At 41.8% G+C, this 20,713-nt stretch overlaps 1 protein-coding gene across 1 annotated transcript in view; it reads right to left on the bottom strand.

The window, feature by feature from the left end:
* FGD3 (FYVE, RhoGEF and PH domain containing 3) overlaps positions 1-20,713 on the bottom strand; it is a 157,878-nt gene that overhangs the window by 15,318 nt on the left and 121,847 nt on the right. Inside the window, exons 10-16 of the mRNA XM_075286920.1 lie at positions 20,144-20,290; positions 12,842-12,934; positions 11,569-11,648; positions 10,395-10,425; positions 8,989-9,090; positions 7,968-8,030; positions 2,244-2,366 (exon numbers count right to left, since the gene is read on the bottom strand). Coding sequence (XP_075143021.1) covers positions 2,244-2,366; positions 7,968-8,030; positions 8,989-9,090; positions 10,395-10,425; positions 11,569-11,648; positions 12,842-12,934; positions 20,144-20,290 — 639 coding nt within the window. The remainder of the gene's footprint in view (positions 1-2,243; positions 2,367-7,967; positions 8,031-8,988; positions 9,091-10,394; positions 10,426-11,568; positions 11,649-12,841; positions 12,935-20,143; positions 20,291-20,713) is intronic.

Genomic DNA, 20,713 nt, shown 5'->3' with positions numbered 1-20,713 from the left:
TACTGAAATCAGAAGAAATTTCAATCAAATATGTCTGAACAGGCCAAGTTACTTGATAACTTGGCCTGATGTCACATTCTTGCATCGACTGACTTGGGAGTTTTTGGATAGTTTCTGTTCGAATTTCTTTGCAGGGTATTAGAATGGCCTCCCAGAGCTGCTGGTTTGATATGAACTGCCTCCCACCCTCATCGATCTTTTACTTGAGGATACTCCAAAGGTTCTCAATAGGGTTGAGGCCAGGGGAGGAGAATGGTGACCACACCATGAATTTCACTCCTTTTATGCCCATTGCAGCCAATGACTCATTTGCTGCATGAACTGGTGCATTGTCATGACTGAAGATGATTCTGCTAGGTAAGGCATGGCTCTTCTTATTTCACCATGGAAGAAAATGGTCAGTCAGAAACGCTATGTACTTTGCAAGGTTAATTTTTAGACATTCAGAGACCCTAAAGGACCCAACTATCTCTCCATGATTCTGGCCCAAAACATGACTCTGCCACCTCCTTGCTGACGTTGCAGCCTTGTTGAGAAATGGTGGTTATCTACCAGCTATCCACTACTCCATCCATCTGGACCATCCAGGGTTACACAGAACTCATCAGTAGAGATGAGCAAACAGTAAAATGTTCGAGATTCGATATTCGTTTTAAGTAGCCCCTCAATATTCGACTACTCGAATCGAATATCGAATCCTATTATAGTCTATGGGGGGAAAATGCTCATTTCAGGGGTAGGCAATGTGCGATCAGATTATACTTACCAAGTCCACGAGTGAGGGTCGAGCTGGCTCCTCCGAGAAGTCTTCTCCTTGCAGCGTCCCCGCGGCATCTTCCAGCTCTGAATTCACTCTGCCAGGCATCGGGCCTGGGCAGAGCCGACTGCGCATGCCCGCACTACAAGCACTACAAGCAGACATGCACAGTCGGCTCTGCCCAGGCCCGATGCCTGGCAGAGTGAATTCAGAGCCGGAAGACGCCGCGGGGAAGTTGCACGGAGAAGACTTCTAAAGGTAGGAGAAGAACCAGCGTTGATTGGCCGACTGTATAGCATTCGGCCAATCAATGCTGGTTCTGCATCGAACTTTTCCATTCGAATAGTGAGTGGTACTCAATCGCTTACGAGTATTTTGAATACCGTAGTATTCGATCGAATACGTATTTGATCAAATACCTACTCGATCAAATACTACTCGCTCATCTCTACTTATCAGTAAACGGTATTGTTCCAAAATCAGTCTTCATATATGTCTGGGCCACTGCAGTTGTGTCTGCTTGTGTGACTATAGTGTATCCCATTTACACATTGTGGAAAACGTGGACGATTTCCAAAACTGTTCGCGATTTTGGAACTCATAGCATGTCAGTCATACTTACAGAAACACCAGTAGTTTCCCTATAAGTATAATGGAAGCAGAAAGTGTTACGGAAAAAAACGTGATGCATTGCCATGAGATTGATTTCAGAGATAAAGAGCCCTGAGACATAACACTATCCATGAGAAAACCAAAAATGTAATCTTTATGGACACAAATCTGATTTGCATAATAATTTGGAACACAGTGTACATGGCCCAAGGGCAGGGGTTAACAACTCGTCACTCCAGCTATAGAGACCCTCTTTAAAAGGTTTGGAACTAAACCAACAGCATTGTTGTTGGTCAAACCAAGGGGGCCACCACCAGTCAAGAGAACATGGAGTCCCCAAACCCCCTGTGTAAATGAAGCAGTGGTCACACATCTCCAAGGAGTTTGTATGTTCTCCCCGTGTTTGCATGGGCTTCCTCCCACATGCCAAAGGCCTACAGATATGTAATATAGATTGTGAGCCCTATAGGTGACAGCCCTTGGAATATGTTGGTGCGATACAAGTAATTGCACAGTTCATACAGACTGAATGGAGAGGCAAGGATGGGGCAATGTGACTCAGAGATTTAATGGTTTGTATTCTATAGTAAGCAACAAGGATAACATTCTGCAATGTGCATTAACCAATAATCCATTAAACAGACTGAGTAATAGCAAAAGTGGTTTGCCATGTATGCAAGAGCAGAATAATCGAAGAGAGATTGTGTAATTTTTTTAATAGTTGTTTTAATTTTAGCAAGATCAAAGAAAGAATCTGTAGGACGAGGCGTATAGCATGTCCTTACATAAAACATGTAACAAACTGAACCGGCACATTAATAAAAGATAATTGAGCGGCGCTTAACTAGGAAGCCAGCGAGTAACAGACACTTACCGCCCCACACTGCTTGCAATGGTGTCGCCTCTTTGTAATGGAGTTGAAGGTCTCTCCACATCCTTTACAGCTCTGCTTTTCTTTGTCGCGTTTAATCTTGGTCGATTTTCTGAATGATTCTGGCTGAAAAACACAATAGTAGGCAATTTCATATTTAATATGTCCTCATATAGGCAGATAAAGATAGACAGATGGTACGATTGGACTCCTTTAAGCCCTGAGGCCCAGATGCAACTACAACCTCTGTAGCTACACCCTTGTATTTCATCATTTTTGCTACCATCAGGACATCCTCCACCAGGCCAAGGTTCTGAGGCATCTGCAGGTCCAGCCATGGCCCCTTTGTACAGGCAGAGCCTAATACCATTGGATGTAGGGTAGCTCCACAGTAGCCCCACATAATATAATATACTCCCCAGACTGTCCCCCCAGTATAATGCTCCACATAGTATAATATACTCCCCTGAGCCTCAAGCCACTTCAGGCTTCACTCTACTGTCTCTGCTGGCTTCTTCTTCAGGTCTGTGGCTGACAACATATCTTCTGAACGTCACCACTGAGAATTGTGATTGGGCCTCAGTAGTCACATGGGCACCCAGATGTTATGACTCCAGCATGCTCCACTTAACCACTGAGGCCCAATCACAGGGCTCAGCCGTGACATCCGGAATGTGTAATGTCAGCTACCGGCGAGAAGATGATGCCGGTCTGGCAGATACCCAGAAGAGGAGAGTAAAAATGTTTATTTTTTTTAGACCTCCCCTGGGCAAGATTCTATTGGAATGGGGGGCCTGTGGCACATGTGGCCCGTTATTGATGTGGCCAGGCCAGAGTAATGAGCCTCTAGGCAAATTCCCAATCTGTCCCCCCTCATAATGTTGGCCCTGCCTAAAGGCATGGGGCCCTCTAGGGGATTCAACGGTACCATGGTGCGCCAGTCCGAGCCTGAATGAGTTTATCAATTTCTCCTGGTTTGATTCAACTTTTTCTAATTATTTTGCAGTTTCTATAAATATAAGCTAAAATGATATTATGTATATTATAAAGTATAGTTCATAGTTACCATATCTGGAGGCATTTGTTAGCCTATTTTCTGTCCCAGGGCTTTTCCCCCAAAAAAGCCTTAAACTAACTTTTAATGTAAATTTGCATCAATTCTGTCCAATTTTCTGGTTTGAAGAAATGTTTGATTTAAAACAGGAATCCTAGTAAGTATGGAGGTTCTTCATACCAGGCAGCAGCATGGCCTGACTATTGTATTATCAAACCGACAGAGAACAGGTTACACAAAGTGGAAAGAGATCTTGTAAGACGCCATGCAACCCAATGAAGAGTACCGTATATTTCATCATCATGAGGCACCAGATAACCCCTAGTACTCATCTAGTCCATAGCCAGTCCTAAGCTGTATCCAACTTTAATAGATGGTAGCTTTCATCTGAACAAGAGCTTACCCATTGCTTTTAACTATATCTATATATCTATACCCTCCCTTACTTGGTTTTGCCGTGCTTGCATACAATCTCAATTGGGTCATAGGAATAAGCCACTGCCAAACACAGGTTACGGCTTTCGGCTTATCTACTCTGAGATCAAATGGATTGGCCATGCTGAAATCCAACATGCCCATCCTCCCTTCTTTTCCTTCCTCCTGACAAAATCATAAACACGCTGCATACACATTAGGTCCCACCAAAAATCATCATTATACCGTATACCCGTAGTTAGAGGTTATGGTCATACAGTAAAAATGGGTGCAGAGGGGAGGTTATAGACAGCTGAGGGCCCCTGTGCTAAAGGCTGTTATGGGCCCCTTGATTTTCAATAGTTCAGAATAGAGAACCCCTGCATGTCTCTCTAACCATCCACCTGTAACTGTTGCCATGAGGTCCATTTTGTTAAGCATTTACCTGCAGTCTAATAGACAGTAGAAAGTTGCTGTTAAGGTGATAGGGCCCCCTGATCTACTGGGCCCCTCTGAGGCTGCACCAATAATAAGTCCCCTGCATACACACATACATAGATTGGCTGCTGACAATAGAAGAGAATGGGGCTGAGCTACAATATTCAGCCCAGTGCAGTGCTGGGTATTATGTGAGGAAGCTGCAGTGCTCTTCCGAACGCCGTAACCTCTTGAAACAGCTGATCAGTGGGGAACCCGGGTGTCAGAGATGGACGATCTTCATACAGTGACTTCTCCTGAGAATAGGTCATCAATTGATGAGCCTGCATAACCCCTTTAAACAATAAGTAGGTTCCCTTTAAGGATGGCACCTATAGAGAATACATAGAGTGGAGCGTCCAAGGCTGTCTACAGTTTTATGACAATTTTTTTTATTCGGATAAAGCCGCCAGCCGTGTACATTCTGCTTATTACAATGTATCAATTCTTTCTGGCCTGAAACCAGTCACTTTAATGTGTAATGAGTCATGGGCCACAAAACGAGAGAGATGAAATGTAATCCGTCTGAATAAGATTGATGCCTCGCAGAGCACGCTAAAAGGGAAATCTACAACCACAATAGCTACATTTAATCTGACTATGAAGAATTCTGTATTAATGCTAAACTTCCAAAATGTCACCAAGGACCTTTTATAGGCAGTGGATGATGCTCTCAATAACGCAGAATGTACGAATAAGCGGCACACAGGGATCGCTCAATTACTGAGAAAAGACTCGTTATTCAGCTCTTACAGGACAGATAATTCTCAGTAATTCACCAATAAATAGAATAAAAGTTTTCTGACAAATTGTAATACGTTCTATTCCTCTGCTTTTCGATATTCGTTTCTAGGAAGATGAGTGACAATTAATAGGTTACAAGTCCCAGATAGGTTGTCAGTCATCCATTGGTGGGCACAATAAAGGCTATGTCTACTACTGACACGATCACAGACATGGCACACTGGGGGAGATCTATCAAGTCAAATGGACAAAATTCGGACATCATTTGTGCCAAAAAAAAGCCTGTGTTCTGCATTTATCAAGTGCGGGCGTGAATGGAGTAGGTTTAAAATCAACACATACACATCTTCAAAACTTCTTAGAGACACGCTTTCATCAAGTGTTTCATTAAGCTATCCCATTCTATCGAAAAATTTAAGAATCCCTTTCCTTTAGTCGGGTCATGTAATGTCGGGGTGATCTCCTAGGATCCTCTCGAGAAGTTGCAGCCTCCCTAACTATGTACTTCTGGTTCTTAGCAAGGAGGAGAATCACACTGTCCTGTCAGCAGGCGGAGATGGTACTGTCTCTAGCTGCTCATGTGATGCAGGATTGATAACAGAGCACAATAAAAGAGAAATCTAAGAATCAAGATGGTGTCTGATCTGAACAGTACAGTACATTAAAGAAGTGCAGAGTGTGATAGACCATCAGGTGGAGGGTGTATTATTGAAAAAACGATTTTCTATGGACTGCTTCTTTAAATTTTTGGCGGAGGCTTAAAGAGTAGAATGGATTTGGGACTAGATCACCCAGCTAGCGTGATTATTACATTGTGGGTTAAAAAAAGCCTCTGCATGGATACCCATCTGTCACTGGCAGATCATGCACAACGGGGGCTGGAGAGCAGCAGATGAAATTCCTAACATAGTCCACCACACTGCCAACAAAGCCAATACAATACGGGTAAATATAACCCTTATGGCACGTTTATGTAATAATCCATAACTATACACAACTGATAGATCTACATATGGGCGGGTGTTCACATCTCGGGAATCTCTAGGCTAATAGTTATAGATTGCAAAGGGATTTTCCACCAATAAAGCCCAGATGGGAAATTGTGATAGAAACATAAAGGAGTTTACCTACAAAATGGTCGGAATATGACTAGTACTGATCCGTTACTCGCTTCTCCCCAATCATGAGGTCCCCCCAAAATGAATCTGACCACAGGTTGTCTCATTGTTGGGAATCCCAGAAATCAGCTTGCAACAAATCTTTGCCTGTAGCACCACCCATAGGACAAATGAAGCATTGCATGGTGTCCATTTACATAAATATGAATTGAAGTCCAACATAATGATACATTCATTGGGGCAGCTCTCCACCCAGATCATTCAGGGGGGTTATGAAGGAGGGACTCCCAAAAAGTCCTAAATAGAGTATATGAAGAGGAGTTTTTTTTAGACCAGACAACTTCTCATTAAGCTTTGTAAATATCTAATTGAGACAGATTGACACTGCAAAATAATAGAATTTCAGGCGTAGAGTGAAAAAAAAGACGTATTAAAAAATATTGCTAACTTTATTAAACGGATCAAAAAGGATTGTCTGCTTTCTTTAAGAAACAGTGCCATACTTGTCCACAGGTTGTGTACGGTATTGCAACTCAGCTCAACTCCATTAACTTCATTTGAGCTGTGCTGCAATATCACACACAACCTGTAGGCAGGTGTGGTGCTGTTTTTGATGTTTTTCTTACGATAGGCAAACCCGTTAAGGGAACCCATTTCTAGGACCTGAATCACAGGATATGTTAAATGGCATATTCAATAATACCACCAGGTTTAAGTTGCCATTGGCTTTTAGAGGCACGATGTACTGATAAATTGTCTTTGCAAATATATATATACTATACATTTCTGCATGTTATTACACTCTCAGCAATATACATTTTTAGAAAACATCTAAAACAGATATTAAGCTTTCCAATATTTAGCCGCCATCAGTACAGTAATTTTAGTAACCGGCAATATTATAGACAGAACATGTTATATTCCAGCCCTATAAAAGCGTGTGCTGCTTGTGATCACAGTCAGTCATTTTCAGGCAGTCAGCAGGGGCTTGGGTTCTATCAGCAGCCATTAGATTGCCTGCCTCTTACTGCCATCTAGTGGACAACTTCATGACTTGCAAATCTATGTCATAAAATAACTATTGTACAGCAGGCCATAAATCCGCTAATCTCCGCTGGAGCACACACACAGATCTGAATTATTTTTAATTGTTTTCAGCTCTCAGCCTGTATTAACTGATTCCACAGCAATCCGCTCAGACAAACAAGCCAAATGGGACAGACAGGAACCTGGCATGGTTAGACGCCGCATAGTCACACAACTTTATTAGGAATGTGATAAAGGAATGTAGGAAGGATATTACCAAAAATCATAGGGTGCTGTCGGAAAATTTATATAGAGAATCTTCTCATTATAGGGCCCTGAATTTAAATGTGAACAGTCATTTAAAGGGGTTGTCCGGGAGTCAATTATTAATAATAATCTATCCTTAGGATAGGTCCTCCATACCAGATTGGTGGGAGTCCAAAACCTGGCACCCCCACAGTTCAAGAGTTTGAAGAGTGGGCACTGCGGCCACTTAACCGAATAACAGGCACAACGCCATATATTGCGAGGGGCTGAGCTTGGTATTGCAAATCAGCCCCATTCGCAGGTTACATGATGACTGAGCATGAGGTTACTAGTCTTTAATGCAGAAGACACATTTAACTGAGCACAGTAGACTTTACCTGGGTATCGGACCCCCATGATCAGATATTGATGACCTATCCTAAAGATACATCATCAATATGCAACTGCAAGAAAATCCCTTAATCCCTTATCTCAAGATACACTACTGCTAAACAGCTGAAATCTGCAGTGGAAGAGGTCTGCATGTTTTTGCAGAGCAATAAAGGGTCCCACACATTCATTCCTATGCATCGTTATTATCTCAGACATAAGCAGAAACTTCAGGACAAAGGTACAGGCAACACTTACTCCCCCTGGTGAACTGCAGCCATCTGATCCCGGTGCTGAATCGTAGGATCCCAGCGTTAACACCTGGACAGAAAAGGAAAAGAAAATCAGTTTTGCCCAGTGGCAGGAAAGGGGACACTTTTTCATACTTGATAACCCCATTGTTGACAGCATACCTATGGACAAATCCAAATAATTTACAGATGTGTCCCAAACAATCCAATATTGCAACATGTTAGCAATAATATTGACAAGCCACAATTCACAAGAACAAATACATATAGCATATCACTTTGTGATACAATATCACAGAATAGTAATGTCCTGAAAAGCAATTTATCTCAAACACATCTGGACATTTCCAGACAAGAGGAAAGGTAAGAAAGTACACATCTGAATAAAAGATTAAGACCCCATGCACTCAACTGTCTAACTATGGGATAGGATATGCTCTATAATCATCCGTGTCATCGGAATGGAATCGGACTGCATTATGCTGTAAACCTGGCCAAACATCGGATGCACACTCGGTCGTGTGCATGGGGTCTAGACAATCTCAAGCAGCAAAACAATGGGTGCCAATCTTACAGCCAACATACACATTAGATTGAGATCAGCCAAACCCGATGCAGAGTATGTAAGATTTTCTCCAACAATCCCTATTCCTTACAAATAAACAAGAGGGACAGTATATACACAAAATGATAACTCGTACACAATAAGGACCATGGCCAGGTTTCTGACAACTCCCAGACCATAGAAAGTTCCTGCATTCATAGTCATATCCACTGGAAACTGATCAAGACAAAAGATGTCACCACTAAGGTTAGAGAAAATCTCAAACTCAAATTTAATTTTTTTAATCATTTAGAATTGCAAAAAAGTTTTTTTTTTTTTAATTCTCTACACATTTTAATATGGATAGGTTCATGGGAAATCCCCGTTAAGAAATCTCATTAGTGAAATTTGGCCTAGACTGACATTAATAATAGTGAAATCCTCCATATATCTCGCCTGTTATTTTAGTTTTGCTGATAATTACCGGCGAGTCTGGACAATGCTCGTCCTCCCGCGAGTAGGAACTGTTAAACGCTCGGAACGTCTCGCTGTTTTGTTTGTGCTTTTCAATTGTTGCTTGTATAACCTGAAATGGTAAGGTACAATGTGAGCAGAGCAGATCAGTACAAGAGCAGTCATGAAGACACTTGATAAAGTAATATTACTTCAGGTTATATACACTTCTGGCAAATGTGGCGCCTGATTGTACATTAGTCATAATACACGGCGCTACTACAGTGCAGAGTCGAATGCAGTATACTTGGCGTACGGTCCATTATCGCTCGAACACAGAGCTCTCCTCCGCATTGGCTGAAGGAGCAGGAAGTCCATTCCATTTGGTTAGGGAACTGTAGGACTATATAAGCTGTATGTGGTGACCAGAAGCAGAACGTTAAGCTTTTGGGCTCCAATGCAATATCTGTACTAGGCAACCCAATTATTATGTATGGCTTATAGACTGCCTCCTCATATTGGGAAGAGACACCTTATAGGCCCCCAAAGGCTCCTGGGGCGGGGGGGGGGGGGTGACTGCTCCCTCTGCATCATCTCACCTTATGTCCCTGCTGATAACCTCCACCTCAACCCCAAGGTACTGTCCGGTATTAGCCAGAATAAGCGCCAGCCTCTGACCCTAGGAATCACAACTCGTTCCTAACCCGAGCCCTGAAGAAGATCCCTAAAGTAGTGATGAGGACACATTACATTCAGCTGCACAAGGCATGGGAGGTGGCGCCAGCGAGCAGTGTGGGAGGATATGGCAATAGTCAGTGGGGTATGTCGAAGTGGATATCATGCTTGGTGTCCTGTATGTAGCATGACACATGTAGGGGTCATGGGTGACCGGAGGATACACAGCATTGTGTAAAGGTCCTGTTAGACCGCATGCTATAGTAGCACCCAATAAAGTCAAATTGTATTTATGCAATCACAATTTCTAATGTAAAGCCTTCCGTACTATAATTAGAATCCCCAAAATTTAACCCTCCTCTGTCATCGCTCCAACATTACCCCACATGATATGATGTCATCTCATGCTAACTTTATTTGTCCAAGCTCCATCCACATGTTACAGGACACCACTAGTGATGGCTCATAAAGTTTTGTTTGTGTAATGACAGTCACCTCTATTACAAAAGTGTCTGAATACTGTATAAGTAATGCCGCCCCTGCTACCTCTTGTGTCACCCCCTCTACCTCATAGATTGTAAGCTCTTTTGAGCAGGGCCCTCAGTCCCATTGTGTGAAATGACGTTCTTTGTTATGTATCTGTCTGTATTTGAACCCTACAAATTGTACAGCGCTGCGGAATATGTTGGCGCTGTATAAATAAAATGTATTATTTATTATTATGCAATATAATTATATGAATAATATAGCAAAACTACATACCTGAATCCATTCTTTTTTCTCCTCTTCTGTCCTATAAGAAGAAAAATAAAGTTGATAATTTCATTCACCGTCCTCGTATCCTACAATGTGCCATAGGAAATGCCCATTGATACAGGACTTTGATACAGGACTATGGGGGAGACTTCTCAAAAACGAGAGCTGTTTAAAGCCCAGCAGAGGGGGCGCTTAATTTTTGAGGAGGTGTGTATTTCGTCATAAAAGAGGCACACCCACTGCTGAGACTGCCATTAATAGTGCCCCATTGTCTCTGGACTGCATTACAGCTATGTATCCTGGCCCGACTGTGGGTCTACTGGCTAGTAGTACTTAAAGAGGACCTTTCACCATATCTGGGCACAGGCAGTGTTATATACTGCCAGAAAGCTGACAGTGCGCTGAATTCAGCGCACTGTCGGCTTTCCCGATCCGTGCCCGGTGTAAAGCGCTATCGGTCCCGGTACTGTAGCGCTTTACAGTCAGAAGGGCGTTTCTGACCATTAGCCAGAGACGTCCTTCTGCCTCGCGGCGCCTATCGCGCTGTGCTGTGGAGCCGGGAGGAACTCCCCCCTCCCGCTCCTGATAATGCTCGTCTATGGACGAGCTGTGTGAGCAGAGGGAGGGGGCGTTCCTCCCCGCTCCACAGCACAGCGCGATTGGCGCCGCGAGGCAGAAGGACGTTCCTGGCTAATGGTCAGAAACGCCCTTCTGACCATAGAAGAGCTACGGTACCGGGCCGTAAGCTCTTCACACCGGGCACAGATCGGGAAAGCCGACAGTGCGCTGAATTCAGCACACTGTCAGCTTTCTGGCAGTATATAGAACTGCCTGTGCCCAAAAGTGGTGAAAGGTCCTCTTTAAGGAATCATAATGATCTATGATGCTGTAAGCGGACCCCCAGTCAGAAGGGGATACAGAGGCCAAACATGGATGCCAAACATGGACGCCAAACATGGAGACAATATGTTCATCTGTAATAGACGTTTGGTCACTTTCACATGGTCAGTATTTCATCAGTATTTTGCAGTGATATTTTTAAGACAAACCAAAAGTGGGTCTAATTTTGGACAACAAAAGTTTTCTCCGCCCCAATAAACATGGGATGAAATCATGCAAATCAATAAACCCCATTAGGCAGCAGGCACTACTTTATGACTCCAGACACAAGACTTCGTACCTGGCTTGCACTTCCAGCGATCGCTTCTTCCCGGTTATCAGGAAGGTGTGAGATGCGTTTGCTTTCACAATTTCCTGGACCTGATAGACAAAATAGTTTAAGATGAAAACGTGCAGGTTTACCCAAGGGGAATGTCGAGATTCGGCTCCATTAGTTTCTAAGGCAATTATGTTCTAAATATTAAGGATTCTGTAATGGCACTTTACACTGATGTGAAGCTCCTGAGCGATAAGGCTGTCAGTCAGAAGCCGGCGTATCATTGAGCCATGGCAGCTGATCGACAGCTCGGTGAAATGGAATCGGAGTTATTTCACTGCATTAATGCAGACTAGCAGCTCACAGTACAATACTTTCCCAACACCCAATATAAAATCTATAAGACACCTCCCCCAGTTATCATAGTGCCAAGTATAATACTGGAGTGTTATGTGACCAAGGAGCCATTTGCTTCCCCTCAGACTCCAAGGCCCGGGTGCAACCTATACAACTCCTATAGCGGTGTTGCAATTTCCTACAGCATTACCAGAAAGAGTGTATTATTTGAAACAGGTTTTTAATTAAAAATATTGGGAGGATACTTATTAAGAGTGGCATTCTGTATGCCAGTCTTCATAAAGGCCCCAACTGGTATGAGGCACTGTCCTCTTAGTAAATCAGACCCACCCATGTGCCAGAATGTGGCATCATCACCCCAGTACCGCTCTCAACACCACCCCACGTCCACAGATAGGAGTGAGTGAGGACCAGAATGGGGGCTGTAGTGCACATTTGGAAAAAGGACTGTGTGCCTAAAACATACAACATTATCACTCATCTACAACAGAAAACTGGTGGACATAAGTTGATATATTTCCCTCACAAAGGTAACATTTCGGTCTCTGTGACTATTTATGTGAAATATTCTGCAGTTTTCACATTTGCCACTGAAGCACGTAAAGACACTCTGACATTTCCCATCTTCTGCAGCTGACTTTTCAGCTTTACTGTGTAGACTGGGAAAGAGATGGCAGGGTCATTTCATCATCATTAGAAGAAGAGATCTGAATGGCAGTACCTTGGCACTAGACGGTATACACACTAGTGGTGTGGCGATTTTGTAACACCATACTAAGCACTTTCCAAAATGGCCGTGATGAAGGTTTGCTTTGGAAAAGCCAAGGACAAACCCAGATTCAGCATCATTGATGCCAGTATTTTGATGTAAGTGATGACTGAATTCTATGCCAGCTATGGCCCACAGACAAGAAACATGGTAGAAAAAAAGTCACCTCACCTGCAATCCAGCAATGTCTATCTTTTCCCGGACACTGAATTTCTGCCCCATCAGCCTCAGTTTGGGGACACAGTATAGCATCATGCTGTTAAACTGGAAAACAGAGAAAAACTTCTTAATACGTTACTATCAGGAAGTTTAGATTTGTACAAGGTTTCGTACTTCTATGAACGACGATGTATTAAAATATTATGATATTTGCAATATATACAATTCTTTTAACCCACCATCTGATAAACTGTAAACCTCATGACCCAGCACCAGTTGCAAATGTACCCTTAAGGGTATGTTGACACGTGATGCTGCAGAATTTTCTGGGATTGTGAGTGAAAGAAAATCTGCCTCTTATTTTGATACTAGTGGATCAGATTTTAACAAATTCCATGCTGCCTTGAAATCTAAATTGTTGTGTGAATTTAAGGAGGACCTTTCCCCACCTCTACCAACCCCAACATTTTGCATCCTTCAATAGGGTTTCCTCCATTTATTCCAGCACAGTTGGCCATTCCCAGTCTCCAGCAACCCCAACTCTTTGCATCCTTCAATAGGGTTCCCACCATTTATTCCAGCACAGTTGGCCTTTCCCCATCTCCACCAACCCCAACTCTTTGCATCCTTCAATAGGGTTCCCTCCATTTATTCCAGCACAGTTGGAACACTTTAGACATATGGTCTCCCATTCATTTCAATGGGCTTTGCAAGGTGCAGGGAAAACAGCAACGTTTTGAAGTAAATGGGGGAGTTGAGAGGCATTTTTCGAGGTGACTTTTGAGGCCCACCTGTACAGAGTGTATATAACATATTACATGCTGAAGACAACAGAACATACTTTTCAGGAACAGTACAGGCTAGAGAATAAATTCTAACTGTGCTGGAATAAGTGGAGGAGCCCCTATTAAAGGATGCAAGGAGCTGAAGTTGGTTATTTTTTCTCTCTAGCTGAAAAATCTGCCATTGAGATTCCTATTGCAATGAATGGGAGAGGGTTTATTAGGTGGATTTTGTGGCATATTGAGATGGAGATTGGGTATAACTTGCCTAAAAAGGAAAACCATTATAAAGGAATTGTCCCATGTGATCAGCCAGTTCTCAAACTTTTGAACTGTATCATTTGTTATAGCTAGGGAAAGCTCAAGGCATTTATCTTGCAGTGGCCACTACAGGTGAAGTGTGGTATTACATGGTGTCCATTAATTTATTTAGTCCTCCAGAGCATGAACCACACTAGGCAGCAGCTCCCAGATTGTAGCAGAGAAAGATACCAGTGGAGGTGAGACGAGAATGTAGTATTGCAGCCGAATTGCTAAATCTGCCCACCAATTCCACATATCAAGGTCAGTCTATCATCCTGATGTTGTGGAACCAGACAAATCCACCATAGCAGGACTTGATTACATAAGTCAGAGATGATTGCACCGTGGTCATGCTAGCATATGTGTGATCAGCAGATCCTGAAGCATATGTCCAGTCTCAGACTGAATTTAATTTACAAGCCCCCCTACCAAGCTGGCAGAAATGAGGAATTTCCATGCCAGGTGCCCGCTCAGTTTGAAATTACACGCTCAAGTCCCCGATTTCCTCTGCAACGTTGATGATGCGGGAGATCTGAGCAATAAACAGCTCTGTATTGTCTGCAGAGAGAAGAACTGGTAATTGGAACCTGTATTACAACACACAGCGCAACTCGCAATTACTTCTTCATGTTTTGATCCAGATAAAGATGTTCTAAAATTCTCTTTCTTGGGACATCATGATTTAAAGCACTGGAAGTTGGGGGTTGAATGTTTGGCTTTGATTTCTATCGTCTAAATGCTGATGGGATTGTCTTAAGCATTTTCCAATTTTAGGTTTTTTTCTGAAGTTTCCAATTGAGACTTGGGGTCATAACCTCAATTTGCAACCTTCCATGCTCACTTAATATGCTTCGTACACATGAGGGTCCCTAAATGCCGGGGTGGAAGATAGCTTTAACTAAACAGAAAAATTGCAGCGGTTACGCTACATGGGACATTGGTCTTAAAGTCCCAGCAAAGTGAATGACTTTTCATTGAATCTCATCCACATACTGCAGGAATAAAAACACAGCAGAAAACACACAAGTGTGGGCTTTCGAAAAACGCAGCATGTTATTTTTAGCTATAAAAACGCTGCGTTTTTACCCCATAAATTTATATGGTTGTGTTGAAGAAATGTAGTTGAATTTTAGCAGTGAAAAATTTGCAGGTCGACATCAACAGTGATGAATTTTTTCAAAGCGGATTAGTTGCATTGTCATGAATCGGACACTCCCCAGATATTCATGGCTTATGGGTAATACATAGTTTTTATCCGTCATTGCTGGTCTTGACCCTTCCACCTCTTATTTTTTTGTTTTGTCGCTTTTATTGATGACTCCTCTCTTAAACTGAAACATATTTGCCCGATGAGTATTTAGGTCCCAATAGCGAAGGCCTCACATACACTGCCTTAATGCTCAATAGTCAGTCAGTACACATTTATTCCATGGTGCGCGGTAGTCTATGCGGCAAAACCAGAAATAATCTGGAAAAACAGCCCTTGTTTTATGGTTTGAGATCCTGTTTTATTCCTCCCCTATACTTTACACTGAAGCTCTGTACCCTCTGGTTGGTTGGATATAATCACAAAGTCACCATAAAGTGACTGTTCACTGATATAACTTCTTTTAGAACAGGGACCGAACATTACAGAGTACTGGTAAAGATGTGGGGCAACACGGTGGCTCAGGGGTTAGCACTGCAGCCTTGCATCGCTGGAGTCCTGGGTTCAAATCCTGCCAGGAACAACATCTGCAAGGAGTTTGTATGTTCTCCCTGTGTTTGCGTGGATTTCCTCCCATACTCCAAAGACATACTGAAAGGGGAAAAAAATATATTGTGATCCCTATATGGGGCTCACAATCCACATTAAAAAAGAAAAAAAAAAAAGTATTGGTAAACATAAAACCAACAAGAATGTAACGTGAACCCTCAAACCAGTGCAGTGGGTGTAGAGGGGTCTTTGGGTACCCTTAGACACCAGGACCAAGTCCTACACTTGCGGTGCCAAATGATGTTCAGTAAGAAAAGGGACTGGCTTTCTTTTCTATACTTTGCTTTTACTTTTACCGCCTTGGAAATGTTGCCGTTTTCTTGCATTTAATGGAATCCATTAACCAAGTTACCAAAAGCTCAAAGCAGCAATTACATAAAATTACTTTCTGAACCCAATTCCCAATTCATTAAATTCATTAACAATCGTAAATTATTCTGAGTGCAACCAGTATAGGAGGTGACGCTGGTCCCGGCCGTATTCACTAACTAAATGTAGTTACAATAATGACCATTCATGTCAGTTTATGGCTGCCCAAATGAAATACTGTGTATTAGGGGAATTTACATTAGGAGATGTGCCTCTTTGATGTTTTTGTGCTTAGCTTCTTATTATTTCTGGTGCATGTAACACCAACTTAATTTACCTCCCCCCACCTTGGTCACCATCATACAGCACGCCTTTCCAGCAGTCCCATAGAAACTAATGGAGCAGTGGCCACACATAGACACCATTACTCTATTTGCATGGAGCACTCAAGGATCGTTTGGCCCCTAGTTCTTCTGATAGCTGAGGGTCCCAATGGGCCAGAACCCAGCAACCAGATATTTATCCCTATCCTGTGTATGGGGAATAAATATTATTAATGGGAAAATAATCCTTTAAGGATAAAAAAAAAATGATTTTTCAACTCAAGTTAGCATCTTCAGTAGACTGCAATGGGGACCTACATGGTGAGGCCAAGCCTACGAATTATTTCCCCAGAATTTAAAACTCAGTAAGACAAAAAAAAAAAAAAGTAATGTTGCGATGTGGACATTGACTTTACATCTCAGGCACTTGGCGATGTCTTATTGCAGTGACTTCCACTTTCTGCTGCAGTTTCCTAATATCATGGTAATTCCACATCACTTAGAGGATCTGGTAAAGCCGTCTAGACTGTGACCTGAACTGACCCCGGAACATAATAAGGAGACATAGAAACTAGATATACCATCAGCTGGGTTACCCTGGAACATTTTATAGCCAAGATTAATATGTGTTATAGATACCTATGGCTGAAGCATCTAGGAGAAAAGTTACGTCAAAGCGTGTAGTGTAGAAAGTCTCAAGTTCCTGCTTAGAACCTTAAGGACAGTGTGAATTGTGTCTGAATTATTCCTCATGTATTATTCACGGTGATCTGCATTCATCCAAGCGTCACTCGCCAACATAGCTGTCAAGGCTTGTGTAATAAAGAGGCAAAAGCGAGTTTGCCCAAGGCCAAGCATAAGTGTGCTATCGCTAGACTTGCCAATGATAAGTCAAGGTAAAAAAAAAGGGTCAAAAACTCCTCCAGGAGACATGAGAATAAGACAGTCTTAGGGTATACTGTGTGAAGATCACATTATCTTCTTGACCTTGGGCAATTGGAATTAATATCGCCAAGTCTGATCCTCGAATAACAACCTCACTACATGTGTAAAATCTCAGAAAACCATAGGGAATATTTAATGCATAAAATCAGATTTGTTTCATCTTTTGGGGACCTAAATACTGCAGCAAGTGAAGCAAATATTCAGGAATCTATACTTGTGGTAAAGGGGTCAGTTTAACCATGATATTGCAAGTATATGAAATTCAGAGCTATAAGGAGATTCTCGTATAGAGAAATGCAGCTTTCAAAATCATAAGCCGTATTTCAGATGATTTTGTTTTTTGATGCTTTTGTATCTGTGGAAAGGCCCATGGTGCCCATTGCTAATCGCTACTGTGTATGCAATGGATGTACTTTTATGTGTATAAGACCTATTAAACATTTAGTTTCCGGTATGCCAGTTTTAGAAAAAATATTTTTATAATCCATACTTTTAGCATATACAATATCCCTACATAACTGCACTAAGCATGTAAAGAAACATGCAGGAGCAATGAAGCCTCAGTCTAGCCAATGGGCCATAAGCCCTAATACATTCCCTCTTTTCTATAAGTAACTACTCCCTTACTACTTGGATCTATGGAGTATTAGAATTATAAGATTTTTCTCCACTTCAGTTACCCAAAAACAGAAAACATAAGTTCAGGACCCTAGACATATGACCCACTGAAGGAATGTGGAAGGTTTGGGAATTTTCTGTAAGCACTGAAACATAATAAGATTACGGGATAACCCAGGCTCGGTGATACAAATGTGGTATGCTACAAACTGCTATGTCTGGATACCACTGATATATATATTTTTATGTAGATTGTGAGCCCCATATAGGGATCACAATGTACATTTTTTTTCCTATCAGTATGTTTTTTATAGAATGGGTGGAAATCCACGCAAAAACAGGGAGAACATACAAACTCCTTGCAGATGTTGTTCCTGGCAGGATTCAAACCCAGGACTCCAGCGCTGCAAGGCTGCAGTGCTAACCACTGAGCCACCGTGTTGCCATACCACTGATATTTTACTACGAAATCCAGTATTCAATAGATATAGTATAATAAATCCAAGTATGGCGGAGAATATTCCAGTCGCTGGGAACAGATTATATGAGGATTATGTAATACTGGCTAGTAAGGCATGTGACCACTGAGGCTGCAGCAACCATATATATTTATTTATTCACCTTGGTTATATAACACCAAGACATTATGCAGTGTGTTATGGATATTGTCTTTACTTACTGTTTTAGTAGGGTCACAATTTAAATTCCCATCAGTATGTATTTGGCATGTGGGAGGAAACTGGAGTACCCAGAAGAAACCCATACAAACACAGGGAGAACATACAAACTCCTTCTTTTGTCAGATTTGAACTGTGTAAAGTAACAGTGCTAACCAATGTGCGGTATATAACGCCATTACTAAAGGTCAGAGACGGACCAGGACTGCGGCCGAGAACAGTGGGACATGCAATGGCTGAGAAATAGTTATTGTTTGCCATTTCTTGCTCCTTTTTTTTTTTTTTTTTTTCCAATCTTGGATAACCCCTTCAATCCCTTTAAGTCATTTATAATTTAGGATTATGCAACTTTAACTTCTACTTTGCTTCAATGGAGATCCAATTTCATGATCTCAGTTGACATTGAATGGAAAAATTTGCTCCATTTGCAGTTTTCTTGAAGCTAAACCACATGAGGTTAATGCCTCAAGCACATGACCCAATGTGCAGGCTGCGTGGGTTCCGATTTTTTTTAAGTGTGTGACACCTGGATGACATCTGAGTGTCATCCAAGTGCGTTCCATGCTACATTATTTCAATGGGGGAACTGCTTCAAGCCATTTTAATGGAGCAGGATAGGACCTGCTCTATAATTATCAGAATGGAACATCAGAGCCGCCATCCAGAAGATCCTTGGGCTGTAAACTTGGGCGTGCGCAAGAAACCTCAGGTTGGTAGCCCATATCTAGAGTGGTAAAATATACAACCAGCACAGGACACTAATTGAAGACCGTCAAAAATCATTTGGTGAAAGAAATGGTGGTTTGAGTTTAGAATAATGGACACGCTAATAGATTCCATTATAATCCTGTTGGTGTCCACTATTTTAGCAGACCGTGTGTCTGTTGTTTTTGGTCCTCTAGACAAATGTGAACATAGCGTGAGCTGCTAAAGTGTGTAGTACAGGCTAACTAAAATGATAGAAAACCCTTAGATTTAGAGTTACGGGCTGTAAAAAAGAACTAATTTTATTTACTGATAATCAAAGATCTTGAAAAGTACAGACCTGAAATCTAAAGGACTTTAGAAACTATGTAATATATAACGAGTGCACCTTGCTAATAAGAGACTGGACAATCCCTTTTAAAATGGTCTCACTTTGGACACTGGGCAAAAATCTGCAGCACCATGAAGACTGAATAATAATAATAATAATAATAATAATAACAATAATAATAATCATCATATTATAGCCTTCAGGACATTAGCTCTGGGGCAGGACTCCTTCTTTTAATATAAAAAGTCCCCCATTGCAAATAAAATACAGTAAAATCTTCTAAAAGTCAGAATATTCCCACTATCCTCGGCATACAGAATGTCATGTCGGCTTTGTCTTGCCTAGTGCAGTTGTGAGCAGCTCTTTAATTCACAGCAGACCTCCACAAATAATCCTCTTAGTGTTAGATTTGTAAAATCTAGGTTTTATGATAATACCCTCTTGGCCACCCGTACTGCAATTCTGCACAAAGAAAGATACTCCATACTAGTAGTACTACTGTACTCTAACAATCACCACAGTATAAAGATGATGATGGGTCGTCTATCCACGCACAATGGCTTACCAGGTATAGATAGCGATCCTGTGCGGTCCCATTCTTTGCAGATAGCTTCTGTATATGTCCTTCTTTGATAAGCTCATTGGCAGGGTTCACAATGTCCTCCTCACCTCCCAGTCGCTCGTAGACCTCCAGCAGTTTATGCATCTTTTCCTGAAAGAGTTTTGAAGATCATCATGAGAATTCGGAGATTGACAAAAACTGTACATATAGTTACATGGCCATATCAAGCTAAAGTTTTCCACAAACATAACAAGCCCACTCTCCATCTATATAAAATATGTATATGTGCACAAACACTTTTAATAGTACTACCTTTGTTTCTATCATTGTATACAGGTCTCATGGCCAACAAGGTCTAATAATGAAGGTTATTTGTGGGTAAACCTGCCAGAAATAGATCCTACAGACATGTCATTGTCCAAAAGTCAACTCCAAATGTGGTTGTCTTCTACTGGACCTCTGAGGTAAATTATTGAGTCAGGGTCTGGGCCAATGGAGGATCCAATGGTAACATAGCAGACAAGTGTGACGGTCTAGGAGACCTTCACCATAGCCAAGGAATGAAATATGAAG

This window comes from Leptodactylus fuscus, chromosome 9, assembly GCF_031893055.1.
Source record: "Leptodactylus fuscus isolate aLepFus1 chromosome 9, aLepFus1.hap2, whole genome shotgun sequence".
NCBI lineage: Eukaryota > Metazoa > Chordata > Amphibia > Anura > Leptodactylidae > Leptodactylus > Leptodactylus fuscus.
The sequence above is the reverse complement of the archived record's forward strand: the minus strand, read 5'-3'. Positions and strand labels throughout refer to the sequence as shown.